At 41.0% G+C, this 25004-nt stretch overlaps 1 protein-coding gene across 1 annotated transcript in view; it reads right to left on the bottom strand.

Annotated features, from left to right (window-relative positions):
• Positions 1–25004, bottom strand: part of RAB22A (RAB22A, member RAS oncogene family) — a 195349-nt gene that overhangs the window by 33169 nt on the left and 137176 nt on the right. Inside the window, exons 4-6 of the mRNA XM_085619301.1 lie at positions 23599–23670; positions 23394–23500; positions 22860–22969 (exon numbers count right to left, since the gene is read on the bottom strand). Coding sequence (XP_085475427.1) covers positions 22860–22969; positions 23394–23500; positions 23599–23670 — 289 coding nt within the window. The remainder of the gene's footprint in view (positions 1–22859; positions 22970–23393; positions 23501–23598; positions 23671–25004) is intronic.

Below are 25004 nucleotides of genomic sequence, written 5' to 3'. Positions count from 1 at the left end.
GTTATGAGCAAACATGTGCTGACCAAGGAAGGTTGCATCTACTTGGTCTTTATGGACCTCAGGGCATCGTTCAGACAATGTAATCAGGTTGAAGCTGTGGAATATGTTAATAAATAAGAGTGCATACCCAAAAATGACCCACCAACCCACCCAGTTGCACGCAGATGTAGAGGGAAGTATCAGATTTGGGCCAAGAGGGGAATATACCACTTCTATAAAAGATCAAAAAAAGGGTTAGGCAGGGTTGCATATTGGCACCTTTCCTCTTCAGCTTCTATAGTAATGATGTAGATGAACAACTCAAAGCTGCTTCAACTGAGATGCCCAAGGTAGGGAATCGCCCCCGCTACCGGTGCTTATGTAAGCAAACAATTGCGTTCTTATGGCAAGGATGGGTCGGTGTCTCCACAAACTGCTACTGGGTCTCCAGAAACTTCCAAACACTTGTGTTCTTTATGTCAGACATGGGCCTCCTTACAAATACAACATAGTCGTTTGTCATGGTCTGCGGCCATCCCCAGACCAGGTGGACTCATTTCTATTTCAATGGCATCGCACTTAAGTGTGTGCCCACTTTCACCTAATTGGGGATCATGTTTCACAGCATGATCACATGAAATCACTTGAGGATCATGAGTAACTTAATTTGAGACCTGTACCGATTGCCTCCTACTGTGCAGGGGTTTAGGATATACCGACCACTCCCAAGTACAAACCACGAAAATAGATTCCTACATAGACTATTGTCCATTACTAACAATGTTTCCATCCATAATTGCACATGAATAACTAGGTCTGCAATATCTAGGGGATTTATTGAGGATGGTCCCTACTCTTCTATGGCTATCAAACTGATCTAGGCCAGCGGGATCCTTGACACAAGCAGTGATTGCTGATTGCCTTAAATTGGCAGGAGCCCTTAAAATCAGATGGCTCATGCAAATCAGAGAAGACTTGCGAGCAATCAGCAGGATGGACCCACTCGATTCCCCGATGTGCACCAATCGGCCATAAAAAGTCACATTGGAAGGTGAACTATTAAAGCTCATAGTAGAAATTAGATGGGAGGCTGACTTGAAGAGGTCGGTTGAGCTATATTTTTCACTGAGCACTACCCCGCTTATTGAGCGATATCTGCTCAGGACACCTCGTAAGCAAAGGTTCTATCTGATTTGATTTAGGCTTGGAATGGCCCATTTTCTGGCGTCTTATCCTTCAAATGTGTACATCAACAAAGATCTGTCTCCGTGACCGTGCAACTCAACAGTGTCTCAATCACAACTTCATTGGAAATGCTTTTGTGAGCTGTATACAAAACAGTAGAAACGTTTATTAAGACCACTGTTGAGAAATGTAATAAATCAGAAATGTAAATATATATATATATATATATATATATATATATATATATATATATATATATATATATATTACCTACTGGCGGTCGCCAGTAGGTAGTTATAGTTAGGACCACGTTTCCATAGGAAATCCGCAACATTCTATTTTGAATAACTTTGGCGCCGGTTGACGAATCCTCGCGAATTTTTCAAAATAGGTGGGGCGCTACGCTCCGCTCCTACCCTGAAAGTCTCGGGGGGATTCGTCAAGCGGGGGCTGAGATAAAAGGGGGGTCCCAAAACGCGTTTTTCCCATGCATTTTTCCATAGGACCTTTAGACACAGCTACAGCCCGAACGGCTGAACAGAATTACTTGAAATTTGGCAGAGAGGTAGTCGTCAGGTCAAGGAAGTGCCTTTTGTAGGTTTGGTGTAAATCTGTTCAGTAGATTCTGAGAAAATAGCCTTTAAATCAATATATATATCTGAGCCAGCGTACGGTGCGCTTACGGTGCGCTTACCGTACGCGTACGGTGGCGTGCGCGAGCGCGATTCTGATTGGCCCTTAGATCTTAGTAAACATTCGAATCGGTCGAAACCAGGAAGCGGCGGCCGCCATTTTCTCTCTCGCACTCTGACAGGGGGTTGAAAAACCAAGTGCAAAAACATGTAAAGGGGTTGTTTACACAGCTCCCAAGCACCTAGCCATGTCGAGGGCGTCCCCAACGATCCCCCAAGTGAAAAAAGGCAATTTTAATTTTTTCGAAAATTTCGCCGATTACGCTTACCGTACGCGTACGGTAAGAAATAATAAAAAAAATAAAAAAATATCCACATTCTCCCCACCCCGTTTTCAAAAGATGCCCGAAGGGCACCTTTTGTGCATGGCTTATTAGAGCTAAACAAAACATATATTTTACCTGTCACAACGATGCTCATCATATGTCCTCCATGTGCGCACGGTGCGCGAAGCGCATCGTGCGTTCATGGCCCATCTAGCGTAACGTGGGCACGCGGTGCGCGAAGCGCACCGCGCGCGCACAGAACGAACTGCGTTAAGTGGGCGCGCACGCCACAAATGGCGTAAAGTAACTTAGCATTTAAAAAAACGTACAAATTCACTGAAAAAACCATAGGTTTCACACACGTTATAGTTAGGAATTAGCATTTAAAAAACCTTGCAAATTCACTGAAAAAACCATAGGTTTCACACATGTTATAGTTAGCTGGACATTTTACTGATAAAAAACCAATGAAATTCCCCCGTTATAGTTACTGTAGGCAACTATAACTCACGCGACCGTAATCCTCTGCTGATGACATATGTGTCTTTATGAAAAAAAAATATTTGTAATATATGTATAGCTAAAATTTAATGGAAGAAGACATGGGCAAATAAGTGTCTAAATACAGTATTAGCATCAGCAGAGGATTACGGTCGCGTGAGTTATAGTTGCCTACAGTAACTATAACAGGGGAATTTCATTGGTTTTTTATCAGTAAAATGTCCAGCTAACTATAACATGTGTGAAACCTATGGTTTTTTCAGTGAATGTGAATATATATATATATATATATATATATATATATATATATATATATATATATTTCACTGAAAAAACCATAGGTTTCACACACGTTATAGTTAGGAATTAGCATTTAAAAAACCTTGCAAATTCACTTAAAAAACCATAGGTTTCACACAGGTTATAGTTAGGTGGACATTTCACTCGTAAAAAACCAATGAAATTCCCCTGTTATAGTTAGTTCAGATAACTATAACTCGCGCGCCCGCAATCCTCTGCTCATGACGTCACATATTACATCACTCATGACATGGTCAGTGGCATCACTCATGACATCATCCTTGTGATAGAGTGGCGGTCGCGCGAGTTATAGTTATCTGAACTAACTATAACGGGGGAATTTCATTGGTTTTTTACGAGTGAAATGTCCACCTAACTATAACCTGTGTGAAACCTATGGTTTTTTAAGTGAATTTGCAAGGTTTTTTAAATGCTAAGTTATGTATTTATTAATATATATTTTTTTAAGGTTTTTCACCGTGCGCGCATATATATATATAATAATATATAAATAATCTACTGGCGGTCGCCAGTAGATAGTTATAGTTAGGACCGAGTTCCCATAGGAAATCTGAAAATTCTATTTAGAATAACTTTGGCGCCGGTAGACTTATCTTCGTGAAATTTTCAAAACTAATGGGGCGCTCAGCTCCTACCCTGAAAGTCTCGGGGTGATTCGTCAAGCGGGGGCTGAGAAAAAAGGGGGGTCCCAAAACGAGTTTTCCCAAAGGACCTTTAGTCGAAGGTACAGCCCGAACGGCTGAACAGAATTACATGAAATTTGGCAAAGAGGTAGTCCTCAGGTCAGGCATGTGCCTTTTGCATATATGGTGTCAATCTGTTCAGTAGTTCCCGAGGAAATTGCAGTTAAAAGTACATAAATATCTATGTGCGCGCACAGTGCGCGCACCAAAAGTCCGCGAGCGTAATTCTGATTGGTGGTTAGATGTCAGTCAACATTCCAATCGGTCGAAATCAGGAAGTGTCGGACGCCATTTTGTGTGTGACAGTGAAAAACAAAAGGTGGAGAACGTGGAAAAGGGGGCAGGGTAGAGAGTTCCTGACCCCCTAGCCTTTGTCAGGGGGACCCTGAAGGACCCCGAAGGGTGAAAAAAACATTTTATTTTTTTTCAAAAAATCGCGGGGTGCGCGCACGTTGCGCGCACCGTGAAAAACCGTTAAAGAAAAAAAAACACATTTTAAACTGTTTATAACTTTATAGAAGATATTAACTATGCTGTTCAACTTTATCCAAAATAAAAGAGCTGAGCCATTCGATATTAAAGGATACAGTCAATCTATAACTATATACATAGGTAGTTTATTGTAAAATAAATATATAAAAAATATAATACATACATAAGCATTTAAAAAACCTTACAAATTCACAAAAAAAATAAATAGGTTTCACACACGTTATAGTTGGGAATTAGCATTTAAAAAACCTTGCAAATTCACTGAAAAAACCATAGGTTTCACACACGTTATAGTTAGCTGGACATTTCACTCATAAAAAACCATTGAAATTCCCCCGTTATAGTTAGTTCAGCTAACTATAACTCGCGCGACCGCAATCCACTGCTGATTTGAGTATTCACCTAGCTAGGCTTGCCTTGGAGATGGGATGTCCTATGAGGCTTTCCAATGGAGACAAACAGCTGGTCGGATTTATGGAATGGCTTAGACTCTTGACATCTAGCATGTAGAGTGCTCTCTCCACAACAGAATCTAGTTGTAGAAGAAGACCGGGAGCTCCATGGTTTGGCTGAGGTGGAATGGAGACACCACCTTCGGGAGTAATTGAGGTTGATTCTAAGAACAACCTTGTCCTTGCATTTAGAGGAGTCTAAAGCGGTGTAATGGCCACGAGGAATGCCACCTTTCAAGAGAGGAAGTGAAGGGGGACATTAATGCATAGGTTAAACTGGTGGGCCTATGAGCCTGATGAAGCCTATATTGAAGTTCCACATGGGAGCAGAAGACACTCTGGTGGCATAACACGCACTTGAGGACCTCCATTAAGGCTTTAACATCTGGAATTCTGAAGAGGGACAAGTGTTCCTTGTTCTGCATCTTGGCTGTTACTGCAGCTATGTGTAGGCTAACAGAGGTGTAGGGAAGGCCTGATTTCTTCAAATGCACATGGAAGGTAAGAATGGCCTAGAAGGAAGGCTTTAGCAGGTCCACGTTTTTGGAAATGCAGTGGTGAATTAACTTTTTCCATTCTGCTGCGTAACAAGTTAGTGCTGTGGACCATCATAATTCCTATAAGATTGATTATACATTGCTGCAAAAGGCTGAAATACCAGTTCAGTTTCAGTTTTAAAGCTTTATTCGACATTTGTCATAAAAGCATTCCCCTATCCCTAATACAATAAATACTATATATAAAAATACATATTAAACATGGAATGTCGAGTAAATACATAATAAAAATACAAGTACTTCAATTTGTCAAATTTCTTAAAATATAGATTTTTCTATAAATAAAATACAATAATTCATACGGGAGAGTGCAAGATTGAGAATATACATAATTTCATTACGATACGATTGCCATAAGTGAACGAGTACGAATTGACCATGACCAGGCCAAAAATTTTGCTACCCCAACCACAAGCAATATGGAACAATCTGTTTCAAGTATCCTTAGGGCTGCGGATTGGCTACGGGTTCCCAAACTAGAGCACACAGGTTTTAACCATTTGCGTCTGGGGGACGAATACAATGGGCAACAGAACAAAAGATGGGAAATGTGCTCAATTTGTTCTTTACAGTGGTGGCAATGTTCATCCCATACTGGGGACCAGTGCTTCTTAAACGCATTCACCGGGAGTGTACCTATGCGAAATTGAAAATAAAGTTTTCTATCAAAGGGTTTTTCAATGATATCCCAAAAAATTTCGCAAGAAGGGTACATTTTTATGTCCAAGAAGCGAGATGTTAGGCTTGTACTTGTGGCATCACTAAACATTGTAAAATATACCATTTCCCAATATAGATCTTTCAGCTTTGCCTTCGTAGGAAAGCAGGTTACGTCTTTGGTATCCCATAGATGATTCAAATTCATTTTTATAAGGAGTCCCCGGAGCTCCCTTAACCATGGGATAGTATGGAAACGGTCGAATTTAATAACGTCCGTCAGTGCCGCAGCATAATGGCTCAATTCTGGGGTCACCATAATCCGTCTCCAATATAGAAGAGGGCGTAGCCTCGCTATGTCCTCTATTCCTTTTCTTCCCATATCCAATTTTAGTGGGATTATGGGTGTGCTTTGGGGGACCATCACAATACCTCGTAAAAACCTGTTTTCTGCTCGGCCCAGTTCTCTCAAATTAGAAAACCCCCATAGTTCAGAACCATATAAACAAGCCCCTAGTACTTTCATAGAATATATTTCCAACACACAATTTACTGGCTTTGTCAGCGAGGAGCGATGTTTTAGGGTAATTGCGCCTGCTAGCTGCCTAAACTTTAGTAAAGTTGTGGTTATGTGTGGCTTCCAACTCATTTTTCCTTGGAGAGTGATGCCTAGGTAAGAGAAAGAGTCCACCCTTTCTAGGGGTGTACCTTTATATTTTATTACACCTTTAAAGGTGGACTGCTGGTTGAGGCACATGAATTTTTTTTTGAAGGTGTTCAGTTCAAGGCCCCTCTCGTCGCAAAATATACCAAATGCATCAACCACTTTTTGGAGCCCACTGGGAGTGCGGGAAAGTAGGAGCGTGTCATCTGCGAACATGAGGATAGGCACACGAGAGCCTGCGATTACTGGGGCGTCACTAGCAATCTTCTCTAGATGCTCAACAATGCCGTTTATATAAATTGAGAAGAGAGTCGGTGCTAGGACACACCCTTGCCTCACCCCACGTTCTACCGGAAAGGGATCAGTTACTTCTCCTTGCTTGCCCCACCTTATTCTTGCAAAATTATTTTCGTGGAGACGAACAAGGAGTGTGAGCAATTCCTGGCTTAAGCCCTCGTCCGCCAAGGTCTGCCAAAGTTTCTCTCTGGGGACCAAGTCGAAAGCGGCTTTTAGGTCCACAAAAACTGCATACAATGTCCCCTTCTTTAGGGTAACATTTCTCCAGTAGATGGTTAAGAAGTGGAGGACTTGATCAACGCTGCTAGTTAGAGGACGAAATCCAGCTTGGTAAGATGACAAAATATTGTTTTCGTTGATCCATTGCTGCAGTTTATTTTGGACTAATCGGCCCATTAGTTTTTGTGCTGTATCTATCAAACTAATGGGTCTATAATTTTTGGCCAGGGTTCTATCACCTTTTTTAAATATGGGAATGATTTCGGCTCCCTTCCAAGAGGCAGGCACTTTCCCTCCCATTGCCACCGCATTAGCCAGCAATGCAAGGTATGTACACCAGGAATTACGATCCGATAAAAATATATCAGCCGGAATTCCGTCCATGCCTGGAGCTTTGCCCCCGGCCACACAATCCAGTACAATACTCACATCCTTTTCATCAAATATTGGAGATTTGTAAAAGACTTGTGGAGGCGGACAACCAATGGAAAATATGGGATTACAGGCATACTGTGGTTGGAAGTATTCCACCCAATTGCTTTTCGGAACATGGTTCATAGGATGGGGTGCTGTGCCACCCTTATCCCATTTTACTGTGGACCAAAAGCGCTTAGAATCCTTAGAGGCACACGCCTCCTTGAGTTCGCGCCAATAAACCTCATCCCAACGCTTCTTTGCCAATTTTTGGGCCTGTCTATACTGGTTTCTTGCCAACCTTACTGCTGCTACATTTCCTGTTCTCAGTTCCACGCTAAGGTTGTCTCGTGATATCCTGCAACTCCTGTCATACCATCCTTTACTCTCTTGGACTTTTTTCTTTTTATTTGGGGCTACTGTTTTAACAAAGAAACTTTGGATTTTTGAAAATAGTTTCTCGTGAGCAGCCATCATGTAGTCTGTAAAATCAGTCCTCCCATAATGGCACTTTATCTTAGATACCTCAGTCGCCACTAATTCCTTTAGAGTCTCTAAGTTGTCAACATCTTCCAAGAGCATACTCCACTTCAGGTGGCGAAGATTGTTTGAGCTTACAAGATCTTGCGTCACCATTTGGTTCCCTCTTGGGAGATCGGACATTTCATGGTAGGGATGGAGTGTCAGGCACAGTGGATTGTGATCACTTTCTATTTTGTCTTTCACTTCCATATCCACCAATTTATCCCAAGCCCTTACGTCCAGTAGTATATAATCTATTCTGCTGGCTGCTCGACCATTGTCGAATGTGTTTTTCCCCATTAAGTCAGAGGATGCCCGTCCATTTACTGCTCTAAGGCCTCTTGATAGACAAAGACTCTTCAGTTGGATTGCTACTGTGCTCCATTTTCTAATAACTGGGATATCCAGTTGGGGAATTCTCCACTTGATATCCTCATCTTCGGCCAGTGTCCTATCCTCTTCGCCCAAAGGTTCGAAGGTGGTGTTAAAATCCCCGCCTATTATTACATGGGGAAGCACTGGTAGCATTTCAATATAATGCTCAAGGGTCGTTAGGGTCTCTGATGGTTTACCCCTACCAACTCCCCTGGAGTAAAGATTGAACAGGGCTAGTTGTTGACCATTTTGCCAGCTAATATCAAGAGCTAGGATATCATTAGAGGGTATGGACCTTCGTTTAACTGAGCAATTCAATGTTTGTCGTACCCAAATTAACAGGCCCCCAGAGTGTCGACCCACTCGGTTTCTTATGGCTGGGACATAAAAGTTCAGATATCCTTGTCGGAAAATTGGGGTGAGCGCCCAAGTTTCTTGCAACATGATTATATCGTACAGGTCGATAAAATCGACCCAATCTGGGATATTTAGCTTGTTAGCAATGCCAGCTATATTCCAAGAAATGATAGATAATGGCAATATGTCCAGTTGGTGCTGGATCTGGTCAATGGCAGAAGTGTATATACGATCTTCAGGTTCTATACCTGGCACTAGGTCACTATTCAATATTAGTGGATTCTCAATTGCCTCTAGTGTTCTTTTTTGTCCCATCCAAACTCCACTTAGATCCTCTTGGGAGGGAGTGGGAGATGTCTTAGAGGCCGGGGTCAATTCATCTAGTACAGGCTCAATAAAAATCAGTGACCTATCATGTCCCTGGTGCAGCTGGAGTTCAGGGGCGACAGGAAGAACACATGCGAGTCAATCACACTCGTTTAGGTCAGATAGCACGGAGTAGTGATTATCCAACCTCAACCCCCACTCACTTGATGGGTCAATCCTGGCCCTTCTATTTCCCACAACTGTCCACTTTGTTCTTAATGTGCTAGGTTTAGCTATTAGTCCTCTTCTACTATAGAAGAAATCCAGTGTCAGTGGTATTATTTCTGCTGTTCTAAGTTGTGGAGGGAAGATGTTCCGTAGGACATCAGGTAGAGCTTCAGGACCCTTAAAACTCAAAACCACACAATCCCCTTGAAATTTCTTTGCCTTAGTGCCTATCCACTTAACCCTTCTTGCTGTGAGCAGATCATCAGATAGTTTTACCTTACCCCAAGGGGATATGTGCATATTATTGCTAAGCCACTGCAAAGCCTTATTTCGTAGGGAGTCCGAGGACTCGGTCTGCCCTGTTTTCAACGTTGGTGTGTTTGCGAGTACTAGGATCATGGGGGAGGCTTCAACAATTAATTCAACTGGGCCAGTTTCTGGATTAAGAGTCTCAGTGATAGTATTGCCTACTGGTTGTGCTGTTTCTAATGTTGGGGCAGTATTAGGAGTCTCACCATGTCCAGAGCAGGCTTGGTGAATATGGTCAGATGGAATTTGTAGGCCTGTATTTATAGTACCCCCAAGTGATTTCCCTGCAGCATCTAAGTATTCAAATTTGGATATTATTAGGTTTGATATTTCCCCCATCCCCTCATTGGTTTTTCTTAGGAGGGTCTCTAGTTTATTAACTTTATTAGCTAATTGGTCTACTTTTGATATAAGAGGTTTCATTAACCCTGATAACTTAGACTCCAGTGCTCCCATGAGCTTATTTAAAAAAGTATCCTCCCAATCTACACTTTCGTTCCCTTCTTCCCTTATCCCTTCTTCCACCCTTTTCTTTACTCTTCTTGGTGGGGTTACAGATTTAGTTTTACAGGAACGTAGGCCACCTCTTCTAGGAGGTTCCTTAGTAATCCCTTTTTTAACTCTTGGTGCAGGGACAGGAGTGGGAGGAGTATTGCTCTCAGGGTCTAGCTCCACAATTGTGTCGGATTGGTTTGGCTCTTCTAAGATAAGTAAATCAACAATAGGATCGAGTTGTTGAACAGTAGAAGACGTGGATACATTTGTTATAGAGGAGTCATAGGGGACCTCAATCGGGTCATTGGTAACAATTTCATCTCTAGCAGACTGAAATATCCCTGATTGGTTAATTTGGGCACAAGGTGGGGAATCCATAAGACCCAGGGAAGACCTCCGATCATTATTAATCTTTGCCACCACCTGGACCAAATAATTATCCATTGTATTTGCCAGGGTGGCAGGTGTTTTTTGTCTCGACATTATAATCCGGCAAATCCTGTACAGATCTACCCTGATAGTAACTGTAATAAGGCAATTTCACTTTCGAAAAAAATATATATCGTCTTACCACAGGTAAATTTGAGGTTGGGGGTAAGAGGGGTGGCCCAGTCCAGTCTCTCACAGTCTAGAACGGGCTAAAACGGGCCCGCCCTTGGCCCGGGCTTCGCCCGCGCGCGTCCCGCGCTGCGTGGGGCCTGTGTGTAATTTATACAGCCCGGGCGCTGCCTGATGACATCAGCGGCAGGCGCCCGGAGCTGAGGGTGCTGGGAAATGTAGTTCCGCCGCCTCCCGGCGGTGTCCCAGATCGAGCAAAGTTCCTTTTGGCCCCGTTGAAGAAGCCGTTCCCCTCACGGCGAGCCTGGTTCAAAGTTGTGGCAGTGGCAGGTTCAAAGAGCGCGTCCCCTGAAATACCAGAACTCTACGACATCAAGTACCATGTCACATGGTTGAGCTGTCCAGGATTCAGATTCCTCACTTGACCTTGCCTCAGTATGAGAAGGTTTGGCCTAAAGGGAGCCTTCTGTAAGGGCGAACAGCCTTCCCCCCGAAGATGGAGTACCAAGGCTGTACTGCCCATGTTGGTGCTACCATAACAAGAGTAAGTGGCGTTTGCCCAAGTTTCCATACCATGAAGGGAAGCAGTGAGAGAGGTGGAAAAGTGTAGACAAATATCACTGATAAGTTCTTCCACAGTGCTTAGCCCATGGACTGTGGGTAGTTGTTGGTGAAGCTTGGGCATTTCGCATTTTCTGGGGTGGCGGACAGGTCTATCTGTGGGGTACCCCAGCATTGGAAATATTAATGAAGGACCTGGTGGTAGCATTCCCACTCATGGGCTTGAGGCATTGTGTTGAGCATGTCCGCAAAGTCCTTGTCTGCACCAGGCAGAATCTCAGTGATGAGGTAAATATTGGAATGCCCAATTCCAAATAACCTCGGGTAACAGAGAGATGAAGGGGAGTGCGCGCCACCCTGTTGCTGTAAGTATTACATGGTGGTCTTGTTGTGTGTTTTAATGAGGACCACTCTGGTGTACTTGAGATAGAACACCTTCCTGATATCACCCTGTTGAAAAAGAGGGATGATGTCCTGTGGAGTATTCTGTGAAAATGTTCCACTAGGATGTAAAGGTTGAGGGGCCACAGGTAGAAGATGGGTCTGAGACAGCCGTGCTTCCAGGGGATGAGAAAGCAGTGAGAGTAGAGGCTGCACCCTTGGTGTTGCAGGGTCACCTTCGCTACAGCGTATGTCTGTAGGAGGGAATGTACTTCTTTCTGAAGGAGGAAGGTGTTCTTTGCGGGGAGCGTGTGCACACAGTGGGATTTTGTGTAGTTGGATTTAATAGCCGTGTTGGACTACGGCTAAGACCCACTTGTTGATTACTTGGGCTAAGGCGCCTTTGCCTCAACCCAAAACCAGCTCTACCAAAAAACAACAAACCAGGCTATGCTCCCTTAATTTGGTTTACTCTTTAGTCTCTTTTCATTCTTGCTCTCCATTTACCCTCTTTGTGCCTTATGCCATAAGACAGATAGTGGATGTTGACCTTCACAAACCATCTCCAACTGCTCTAGTCCCCTGGGGAATAGGATAAATAGCCAGTCCGGAACTAGCGAGGAGTTTGACAGAGTCACTGATGATTTTTATTAATATTTAAGAGGTTCAAGGGTGTGGAATTTTTGTTAAATGTTTCAGAAGTGTACTTATACAGGAACAAAATCTACTCATTCGAAATTATGGCAGCGTTCCCATTATAGCAATGTCAGAGCTCCAACAGTAACCCTTCATAATAAGCTACGACTCATGCTTAAAATCAAGTTTGAATTATAATAAGGCTCTGATTTTGCCACCTTGTTGAGACTCTATGTACACAGCTTTAAGTAGGAGAAGGTATTAGTTCCAAAATGTGAAGTCCTAAGAGTTTGTGCAGCCCCAAAAACTTGCATCTTTAAGGGTATTCACCTAGCCAATCTCTTCCCATAATAGAAAAGGTTAAAATTGACTCTTGCATTTGACATGAGTAACACATTTTCTAGGGGAGAAAACAGGTTGGCGCAGGTAAAGTATTTTCTCAATGGGTGAATATTTTCTCACTAGAGAAAAACAAAAAAATCTAATTTTACCGAATGAATTTGCAACTGATCAGTAGATATACACATCATCAAATAGATGTGGGCCCACCTACTTATGTGAAAAAGGAATTCACAACAGTTTAATAGGAGTACGGCTTCCAGTCATACCTTTGTAAATAAACTCTTGTGAATTCCTGGAAGTTGTAAACTTGCATCAATGCAAGATTGTACAGCTGAAGGTGCACTTGTTGGACGTTAAAAGTGTGGACCCTAAATTATTTTGATGATTTCCTTTATGGTTTTACTCTAATTCCGGAATACTCATTTTTAAAACAATGGCATGCATCAAATGCATTTTCTTATATAATGCCATAGAGAAGCAATACTTAAAGTACAGCCCGTTTGCAGCCCTCTTGACCGTCATATGCGGCCCCCTGCTGAACGACCGCACTGGGCATCTTTTTACATATGCCAGCACTAACTTACAGAACAGTGTTACATAAACAGGCAAGCATTTTTTTTACAAGATAACTGAAGTAGAAAAAAAGAAATGAATAAGGAACCCTGCATCACTTAACTTTAACACCTTCATTTTTTAACACATCTTACAACAAATGTGTATAAAAATGATAAAGTCTCTTCAAAATTCCAAAATGTTTATTTCACAAACAGCAAAACGTTTCACCTTACAGCGTGGGTACTCCCAAACATTTTCCCAGTGACCACAAATTTGGTCTGTGATGTATTGATACGAGCAAGGTGGCAGTCTGGGTTTGGGGAGGGGTGTGTGGTAAGGTGGGTGTAAGAAAAGATAGGCATATACATCAAGAGTCCGATTTGCACATTGTGAAATCAAAATTGTAGGATGAATCCCAGGTTCCCCGCTTAACCAAACTGTGTGATCATAGGTAAATATTTTATTTCCCTTTCCCTCCTTTTTCTTCATTATCACATATGAGGACCTCGAAATACAGGACTTCAGGATTTGTGCTATACAAAGCCTTCTCCAGTGTTTGATTTAATAATGTTGTTCATGTATATTAGAGACCCTGACCTCTAAAAAGTGCACATGACAACTGACTTGCCTCTTTGAGGACTATTGGCATGGTTATCAGAGTGTAGGGAAGAATGAACGTTTATCAACTCATGTTTGAAATCTATGTACTGATACTCTGATGTACGTAGCGAAACGGTTCTGCATGCAATGAAATATTACCAGACTTTATCTTCTAGATGTTTTTATGAATTAAGGTATTCCTTAGGTTACGTGGTTTAGGACACCCTAGTTATTTCCTTAATTTCAATTAACCTTTAAATGCATGCATGCAGATGTATTTAAAAGAGGGCCGCATGCGGCCCCCGGTCCATACTTTGAGTATCAATGCCTTCGCACCTCACCAACTGTGAAGCTGCTAAACTGCAGCGGAAATGGAGAGGCCAGGTCTTTAACACATCATACTCGGCAATTTCAAGAGGAGCGGCTATCTGGGTCCGTAATGGTACACCATTTGTACTCTTGAAACAGAGCATCGATTCTAATGGCAAGTATGTTTTGCTACAAGGCACGTTAGATGGGATACATGTGGTGATAGGTAGCATATATGCCCCCAAATTACGACCAGGACAAGTTCCTGGAAGGGTTAAACACGATGCTAGCAGATTAGGCAGGATGCACGTGGATACTAGGTGGAGATTGTAATGCAGTCCTAGACATTACCTTAGACTGCTCACATCCGCCACTACAGGGAACAGCCCCCATCAAACAGACCAATGCCCTCCGGAGTTGGACACAAGCTTGGTCCCAATCGGACGCCTGGCGCATTAAAAATGCATTAAAAATGCGGGCATCGATGAATATTCATTCTACTCCCCACCACACGTTACATACCAGACTCGACCGGGTGTTCTGCTCCACTAACCTTTTTATTAATTTTTTAAAAATATTTTTTATTGGCATTTCCATGACAACAACTTTTCTCCACTAACTTTATAACCCAAAGTCACACATACTTGGAGAAGACGCTATAGGACCACAACCCCTTAGAACTTGCACTGTCCGGGGGGGAGAATCCCTACACCGATCCCAACGTGGAGACTGCGACCCAAACTACCAGAGGACTCAGTATTCCGTACCACCAGGACAGATACCATCAGTAATTATTTCACTAAAAACATTGTCACGCCGAACCCTCTGGGTGGCCGGGTATGCAATTATACATGGGCAATATTATTGTTTAATATATCAAACACAAGAGAATGTTTTGCATAGTGCATATCCAGAATACATACTTTTCAAGCTGGGCTTGTGTGATAATGAAGCAAAGGGAGGAAAATCGAAATAAAACAATTGCCTAGGCTAACACAATTTGGTCAAGTTGGGAAGCCGGGATCGATTGTAGATTTTCTGGTTTCGCTTTGTGCAATTTTATTTTATTCCAATTCAACAATTAAGTTACTTTATTTTTTTTTTCACTTGACTCTCCCAAAGCTGAGAAATCAAGTAGAGAAGGTTTACCCCAAGGTGCAGTAGAGGGAACGTAATTCAGATCCTGCATAGCACAGTATTGTCAAATCTATGACTCTTCTAGAGACTAGAAGATTCATTTAGGGGGCAGTATGGAATGAAACCCTCAAAATAAACCCATGACTCACTGAACACACCATGTACGTGCTTCGTACACCCAACACCCACCTTACCCTCTCCCCCACCCCAGTCCTCCAAAGCCTTACTCCCACCCAGCTGGCATAAATGCGGCCCTCGGGTACACCACATACCATACTCTGTGGCCCTTGGGAAAGTGTTTGCGAGTATCCATGTCATAGAGAAATTACATTTAAAGTTGCGCAATAGCTTAGCAAAATGTTCAAGTTGCAATTTTTTGTGTGAATTTTGTTTTGAAAGCAATCATCAATCTTGATTTCATGCTTTTGCATGTATCTGCATATATTCATGTAGCATTATAAATAGCCTAAAATATTACAATTTTGCAAACGTGTACATGTTTGTAGAATTGGAAGAAATGTCAGGAACGCAGCTGAAATTCCAGCTCACTGTATTCCTTTTGAGTGCTCACCCTAATAGTAAAGGAGTTGCATGAATCAAACACTTTTGAATACTTTATACATATGGACGCAAATCTTGCTTTAGTGGCATACAATCCACTTTATATCAACAATACTGTGTAACTGTTAAGTGCCAGGCAAAGGGTTTGCGCCACAGGAATGTTGTTTCTGGCCTGCTGAGCCACTGAACAAAATAAATATAACTTGTCCTTTACTTTAATATATCCAAGACACTGGGCTATGAAAATTCCATATCCTTGAGAATGTATCACAGCGTGACCAGGTTCCTGAAGTGACAATGCAGAACATTCATGAATGGGGTCAGAAATTTGTGGGTGTACAATGGAGGTGAGCTGGCAATATGATATAGTTAGTGGGCATTTTATGGTTGAGGTATTAACATGTTCCTGGGTTTGACTCTGAACACAGCTATCTGATAAGGGATGCATGGGCGTATACTGATAGTAGTGCAGCCTTCTGATAGTAGGTTGTGTGGGCATGCAATTTATGTATTTATTCATGGTGGGTTTATTGACATTATATAATTCTAAAGATTTTTCTATTGTTTAATATGTTGCTCTGGTTCTGAAACTTGTTTGAGGTGTTCACAATGTATGCTGGGGGTTGGAGTAAGGGCAGATTTAGTACAGCAGGGCCTTGACACGAGGTGACAACAGCACTTCAGGATGTCAGTGTTTTAAAGCTCTCTCACTCTCTCACTCACTCCTGGTTGGCCTCGCTTAGAACATAGCATTCGTTAAAAAAACTATTAAACTAACTTAAGAAAAGAGTATAATTAAATTTAACTTACTGGTCAAACAAAAAAAAAACAAACACTGAAATCCATCAATTAAGGTGCTAGTGTACCGCTGGTATAACCACCCTCTGTAATGCAAGTCTCTGATACGGCCTCATTAGTTACGGGTTGGCTTAATCTTCCACTGAGAGGTGGCTTTAGTTTTGCATGTAACTTGAGAACAGTTTGAAAAAACTATGTAACTCTAAAAAAAAAAAAAAAAAAGCAACTAAGAGGTAGATTCAGCTTGTCAGGTTTTGTGCACAGTTTGGTGGTGGGGTGGGGAATGAAAGGGATGGTGTCAATGACCTCATAAGCCTTGCACCAATAGGAAACGCCATCTTAAATCATACAACCATCACAATACACATACTCCATTCAATAAATAATATAATCATAGTGTCATTAATTCTGATAATGCTGATGTGAAACTCTGACTTCTATCAGTGTTTCTGTCGATGGTAACTGAATCTCTCATGTCAAGTGTTAGGTAATGAATATTGCACTTGGTGCATGAGTTATGGCAGGTATGCAAGTAATGGTTTGTGGAACAGGCCATACTAGGTAAATTTTAGGGGCTTTTTGTTTTTATTCCATAACCATAACTGGAGAGTGTGTGCGCGCACATAGAATAAACCTCATATGCACACATGCATACGTAACCTTATATATGCGAATACAACCATATGTACGTATGCATACATGCATGCCAAATTGCGCAAACAAATATACATAACTACTCCTGTATGAAAATGTTTCATATCACAGAGATTAACTCCTAAGGAGTAAGCACGCTGTCAGATCCGGAAACTGATTTAAATAGGGGAAAAGGAACCTGGGGAGTAGAAAGAGATACTATTAACTCAATATTTCATTCATAATGGAACACAAGCCCAAGAAAGTGTCATCAACATAATGCAGGAACCGCTGTATGGAATGAGTGTTTGTTTTGAAGTTATTCTATGTTTAAGCGCATATTTTTCTTCAAATAAACAATGACCGAAATATGAGAACACCACAAATAAATATGGGTCTGAAAAATAAACCAATTATAGTATTTATTTTAAAAAACTATCTGCAGAACAATCCCAATAATTACGTTGCTACCAAGCCTCCGAGTAGTAAAGAAGCCTCATGGTAGTTACAAATGGGCACCCCATATTTTCAGTAACAAACATTACTACCATTATGCTTTCTGTGATGTAATGTTTTTGCTTTCTTTCTTTGAAAATATAGCTATGAATAATGGACAAACGAAATGAGGAATGTATGTTTCTAAAGAACACGCTTCAAAGGTTTTCCAATTAAAAGCAACTAAAACATGATCTGTATAGGACAGCAAAACACCAATGAGGAAAAATGATGTGGCAAAGTAGTGCATGAATCATACACAAATCGGAGTCCCAATGCGGACTGTGACCCAAGTTTCAGTTACGATATCATACCAAAGGAAGAAGATTTGGAGAACAGCCACTACACTCCTTGAATTGGCATCTACCATCTGAGTAAGTACAATAATTCATCTCAATTCAACTTGATGCTAATCGATAAGAGGGCACCTCAATAGCAGGAATCTCACCTGAGGACTTGTAGCAAAGAATGAAAATGTTAACCATAAATTAGATCTGTAGCCAAATCACTAAGATAAGTTGAGCCTGAACTTTTCAGAAGACACAAATAAAATGATTTTTTTAAAAGCCAAAGCTCTAGTCATGCTAACCCCAATCATTATTGGATTTAATCAAATTCATTAAAATCTCAACCTCCTCTTCCGATTTCAGGTACTATTTATGCAGAGAGGCATACACTTAACCTAAAATGGAGGAGACTTTCCATGATAAGGATTTTGAATTTATTTGAAGACACTTTTAGACATGCAGGAAGATGTGCGAAAAACGAATGAGAAACTGCTGCCTATTTGAGAAGAATGTAATCGAACCAAAAGAAAATCACCAACAGGGCAATAAAAGAGCAACCATCCATTGACACGTCAACATAGAGCAAAAAACATGTGCCAGAAATGTATAGATAATGTGCATTAAGAACACCACCTCAAGATCTTGTTTTTCCAAAGTCCGCAAAATAGTAATGACTCTTATAATGTTATAGAACTCATGTCTCGATTTGTAGTGAAAAAAAAGGAAAAGTGTCTGCATTGGCGGCACTGGAGAGATTATCGCCAGACAAACTAGACTGAGTGATGATTATTGGATAGGTTATATTACAGTGGTTGTACTGGACACTATGTTTAATTAGAAGGAGGGACACCGTGTTGATTTAGAAGGAGATAGTGGTGAAGAGAGAGTCAAACCCGTACATTGCTGGCTTAAAAAATTCCCATGGGTACGGGGGGGGGCTGAGAGGGGTAATGATTCCCAGATGGGACGAATGTATATTGTTGGTCTGAAAGGCTCACTGTTTTTGTTGCAAAAAAGAACAATAAAAACTTGTTTATCAAAAAAAAAAATTCCCATGGGATTCCAGAAAGGAGACTCATTGTGGAAGATCGGACACTGGTGGGTAAGGTGGCCAGAAAAGCAGTGTGGAATTCCATAAAGGTGGCAATGTGGAAGATCGGACACTGCGGTTAGCACTGAAACTTTACATTATCTTCTTGCTTCCCCTAAATCATGCCAGACGTGTGATAAATGCCCTTTAATGCTGTCGTACATCGCAGGGGGGGGGGGGGTGTAGATGTGAATCTTTATTTTGCCTGGGAGCAACCCTACCCTGCTGGCTGGTGTCAGTTCTTACCTAGCTTGGGGGCAACTCTGCCCTTCCTTGTGGTCTCTAAAAGTGCAAAGCCTTCTCCCACGAGCGGACACCCCCGCTAATGCCATGGCCCTTAAAAATTACAAACACAATTTGTTGCCTGATCCTGCCCACATCCCCATTAAAAAAAAAAAAGATACAAAATCAGAGATAGTGGTTCTGAGGTGTATTGGAGGAGTGGGTGTAGGAAGCAATGGAAAGTGGGTAGGCTTGAAAGCAACAATGATGTGGAGCAATTGTGGAGGCGAGGAGATGCACATGAGCATGAAAGTATCTCGGAGGAGAAAGAGTTAAGGGGGGGGGGGAGCAAACAAGAGAGCTGGCAATGTGAGGGAGACAACAACATGGACCATGAAGGTGGATATTTGGGGAGGCAGAAGAGAAGCATATGTGGCCAAGATCTAGAAAACATAAGCACTTTCATGAATACTTAAGAAAAAAGAAATTAATAGTCCTCTAAAAGTGAGCATTAGAATCACAGAAGCCAGTCAATCAAACAGGCAGTACTCCAGTGGTCGGGTAAAAACTCGTGCACAAGCTGGGTCAGGTAAAGCCATTAAATAATAAGCAAGACAATTAGTTACAATGGAACCAAGCAATGGGTGGATACAAGCCCCTGGAAGTTCTTGGTAGGCACACAATAAGGCTTTTGCAACCAGACAGCTTGTGATGTCAGGCAGGCTAGAACTATACATTAGCTTCACTGCAGAGGCAAGCTTGTATTTTTATCGGATACAAGAATCTTGCACCACTTACAGTGATTCATTGAGCTGCAGAAGGCGGCAAAACATTTTTGATTCAGTTTACTAACCTTGCAAGCAGCCATTAATTAATTAGCAAGTGAACTGGCACAAACTGTAAAGTTATGCAACCACGCATGAAACAGGATTCTGCAGAAGGCATCCTTGGCCAAGGCAACACTTAAGCTTTAATGTGCAAATTAAAGAACTGGTGGTGCAGCTCTATTAATATTCACAAAAGAAGCAACTGTTTGAACCATTCATGCTCTACATAAATACTAATGCGGATGTAAAAAACACAAAATGAGGAAATACAGGTTTGTCAGGCATGCTTTAAGAAGCCAGAGTAACTAAGCTTACGAAACATGTTCAGTATGTGTAAACCTTTCAAACTTGGCTTTACCAATATACAACAAAAACACAGCGTAAACACTGAATATCCTTGATGTTTCTTGCTTTATTTGTGACAGCCATTATATGCAATATCTTTTGCCACCTTAGTTGTAGGATGGAAATATAAAAATAAATTAAATTACTGAAAATATAAAATGAATTAGGAAGAGGGAATGTGTGCTTTAGGTAAATATTTTTTATGTGGAAATTTCAGGTATGAGAAATAACGTAGGCTGGGTGTTTTATGGAGCCTTAACCTTGTTTAGTATGCCATTTCACAGATCCTAGGCATGCATAAATGCAAAAACAAAACCACTATTCTTATAATTCAAGTAAGCACTAGGCATTTAAAGGTAATTGCTGGGAAGGGACATGTAGGTGTGCGTCATGAAGTGCTAAGACTTGCCCCTTCCTCTCCATTTCTGGCCCTCCCTATTTACTAGGTGGAAGTAGGAAAACATCTACTTTATTCTGCAGGTTTATTAGTCACATTCCTATTGGTTACAGTTCGTTCAGTCTGAAGGGCCAATGGCCAAATGGAGGAAAAGCGGACTACAGGAAGTGTTGGAGAACATAAGAATCGGCACTAAAGGCAGCTATTAAACAGGGACCCATCCTGCCTCAAACTAATTTCCCAATCTAATGGTGAACAATGGATTTTGTTGAAACTCTAGGACAGACCACTTTAAATACAACCCCGACCGTTTCTCTTTCCTACAGCAATATAACCAATTTCATATGCAAGTGCTACATCCAGGGTTTTAAAAAAATGTTTAAAGACCCAATTTGTACAAACCCGGAAATAGGGTTCCTCCTTTGGACACTAGCTTTTATTGTTTAGAAATGTGTTTCCTTAGATATTGCAATTTGTGGTCACTCCAAGGCACTAAAGCATAGAAATAAAGCAAAGACAATATGGACAACTACAGTAAACAATGCATTTTGCATTTGAGGCTGAGTGATGATCTAAATATCTCCAAACTCATGTACTGAAGATAAACTATTCTCGCCAGGCCTCAGAATGACAGGTTCATTAGGAAGATTCACTTGCTCAGATGGCGCATACCTTTAGATGAGGGTAGCTATGTAGGTCCCCTGTCGGGTACAAAATATGGTGGCCTGCCAACTTTTGAGTCCTACTTCAAATCTTTTGCTGATTGCTACCTCCTTTAGGAGTTCTCTAATGCATGTTATTAAGAACACTCCACAAAAATCACATTGTGACAATCTTCTCAAAACGTTTGAGTAAAGATCTGAAAATCGGATGGCAGTAACTCCCACAAAACTATAAACCATATGGAGTTGTTCAGAATGAAAGAATGATAAGTGAAACCAGCACTTAAACCATCTTAACACTATGTAGATCTCTTTTTTTCCTCTCAAAAAGATTAACTCTACTCTATAATCATTTAACGTACCCAAAATCTTTCAAGTTTTACATTTCTTTTATTCGGTTAAAATACGTCAGTTGTCCTCAAGTAATTGTAGGCTTCGGTTACCCTTAGTTGTGCTGTCAGCAGGTTCAAAACAGCCACATGTTGGCTCCATCAAAACTTACAAATAAATACACTAACCCCACTTGGCTAATACATAACCAGCATCACTGTTGTAGAAGTGTTAAATTGCAGAGATATGAAAGCCAAGATAAATTAGGGAAGAGATGGAAAAGATGGCTTCATGTTGTTCAGAATGTAACGTTAATTTTCTGTACAAGGACCTCCGTCTTCATCAAATTAAACATAGGCATGTTATTGCAAGCATCCGGTCTTATTTAACTGTGATCATAGGAAGATGCACAGTCTCTCCTGCACCCTAAAAACCTCAACATTCATTTGAAACAGATAAGGTTACCAAAATACTCACGCAAAGTAAATATGAAACTACCAATGCGGAAGGATCAGAGGGGCCAGGTATTATCTAGCTAGCTAGTAGTCACTGTGGAACACGGTTTTCAATATGCCCTTCTTATGACGGGTTTTTCGAAAGTATCTTATCACATTTTAATACCAAATAACACTGACGCCATGACAGAAAGGAAACTATTGAGAAAAGAAAAATATGTAAAATAACACGGCGTCAATGATGAAACAAGACTTAAACAAAGTTTAGCACAAAATTACTCAAAAAATTAACTTTGGTAACATCTGTTTTAAGTAAAACGAGTCAGAGAGAAACATTAAAGAATGTAGAGGCCTTTTCAAGGAGACTGAAGAACTATTTGGTCATTCACTCCATTCTTATCCAGAAAGACCATACACTGATAACTACAGTTAAATAAAGCTAAGATAACTATAATAGAATGCAAATATTAAATGAAAACAATGTAAAAGGTGAAAGCACAAATCATAGATTAATAGCATTGGCAACTGTCATACCTGAAGAGGGAGGCACAGTAGACCATATGCTACAGAAAATAAAAAAATCAAAGAGGACAGAAATTATTAACCAGAGCAAACCAAGACACTCAGAATTCCGCCACTGGACATTACTGGCCCTTCCCTACATCGTTTAATGGAAGAAAGAAACATGAAAAAATACTAGTACTTACTAATTTCTATGAATAGTTCATTTATGTTAATGGCATTTTTGGCACTCGTCTCCACAAACACTGCGTGAATAGAATCTGCGTAGTCTTTAGCATCTCTTTCCAAGACTTCTCTAAAAGACAAAAGTTTTTAATTATTGCAAAACACTTTTAAGAGGCAAAAATACCATATAATTTATTCCACAACCTCTGTTGTAATTTGATAAGAGCATTGCTAATTTCCCAATCGATTTCCATGTCAGGAATCTCTTTGCCGACACTTGAAAACAAGCGTACAGTGTAATATTGGCTTGATCTCCTGAAGAAATCTGTGTGGGGAGCAGATTCAAATGCCTAGGGGCACAGTATGAGATTATACTACAAATTACACTCCCCATTGATTTGTATCTAGGCATGCCATTTGGATGTTTCAGTACTTTGACCACCGCATCAGAGGCTCACTATTTTTCACAATGCTGCTTTACCACAAGGATGAAAATAAGAGCTATGAAAGCACAATTACACGAAATGGGAACTTAGAACAAAGGTTGTTTATACCTGACGTCATTAAGATCGCACTTATTTCCTGCAATGGCTACCACAATGTTGGGCGGGCCATGCTGGCGCAGTTCCTTCACCCAGTTCTTTAATGTCACAAACGTTTCCTGTGAACGAGAAGAGAGGCAGGCACGAAGTTAAACTCCGGTGAAGCAAAATGAAAGTCTTGTTGCTCAACAAAGCGTAAATAAAGCATATATCTTACTTCTTTTGTGATGTCATATACAATGATCGCTGCTGCAGAGCCCCTGTAGTACATTGGCGCTAGTGCTCGGAACTGTGGAAGAAAGAAAGAAAATGTGAAAGAAAAGTTCACAAGGCTTCTGTTTTTAACCTGAACGTCTTTGTGATAGAGGAAACTTTACAGATGTCCCACACACTTTGCTCCATACTTTTGCAAATTGCAGTCTGAATGTAGTGAGAGAGCCAGAAAAGTTTCATGTTTTAACAGTAAAAGAATTACATATACGCTTCTGCATTAAATTCCCCAAATTGAAGACCAAACAAAAGTTAGCTGGACTTCACCGACAGCAACAGTAAAATGCTTGTGCGGAGTACAACCAGGTTGATACAGAACACATATCTAACCGAATCCATTTTCCAAGCATAAAACCCAACTTTAAATAAAAATTCCACTCATCAAAATATTTTACTAAAGCACGAGTGCACAGAAAGGACTCTCAACAAAAGCCATAAATCAGCTTGCCGCCAACACTTTGCAAATTAAAACAGCCACTGGGCACATATATTAGGTCCAAGGGAAATCTTGTGTTGGAGACTAGCAAGTTATTTATCAGGGGTGGGTCATGGGGACTAGCTATCAGAAGTGGGGCTAGTCAGACTCAATTTTGTAATACCCAATACTTCAGCAACGAGGAACAACATAAAGCCAACTAAAGTTCTTTGAAAAATACATAAAGAGCATTTCTAAGTACCACACCCAAATCCCGAAATGTAACAGTAAGTAGGAGGCAGAGCTGCCCAAGTGGATAGATGCAGAGTTGCCACTCTTTCTTTAGCCTCTTACAAAATGAGCTATAGGTAACCTGTAGACTGTGCCAAAATGATTGATTAACAAGAGAACAGACAGAAGAGACGCCCCTTAGAAAACTTCAACGAGAATAAACATAAGACATTCAGATTGGTGGCTACATTAAGACTGAAGGTGGTGGTGATCTTGGGGTGAGTAACCTGGATCAGCCATGATAATCTATGGAATGAGCTGCTCTGAGACCATGTGTGAACACGGATTCAACAACACCAAGACTAGCAGTCCTATGGAATCAATAAATGTCGTAGAAAACTAAAACAGGTTTCCAAATAACTTAGAAGATGATTACCTGGAGCTGGGACCATAAACCATCTTGCACTGCTAATGCGACTGTTTTGCTTACTTTCATCCAGACTGGAGTGAAGTATCCTTGCTACCCCTGTTTTCTTGCGCAGGGTACTGAAGATGGAATGTAAATAAAATGGGCTTTTGGATATACCCACTTGACCAAGGCTTCAGTTTAGTCTGGTATTATGTGGTAAGGCTGTCTGCTGTAGTCTTGAGAGCTGAGAAATTACAGTAGCCGATCCACTTATGCTAGGAGCTTACATGACTGGACA

The sequence above is a fragment of the Triturus cristatus genome, chromosome 7, assembly GCF_964204655.1.
Source record: "Triturus cristatus chromosome 7, aTriCri1.1, whole genome shotgun sequence".
NCBI classification, from domain to species: Eukaryota; Metazoa; Chordata; class Amphibia; order Caudata; family Salamandridae; genus Triturus; species Triturus cristatus.
The sequence above is the reverse complement of the archived record's forward strand: the minus strand, read 5'-3'. Positions and strand labels throughout refer to the sequence as shown.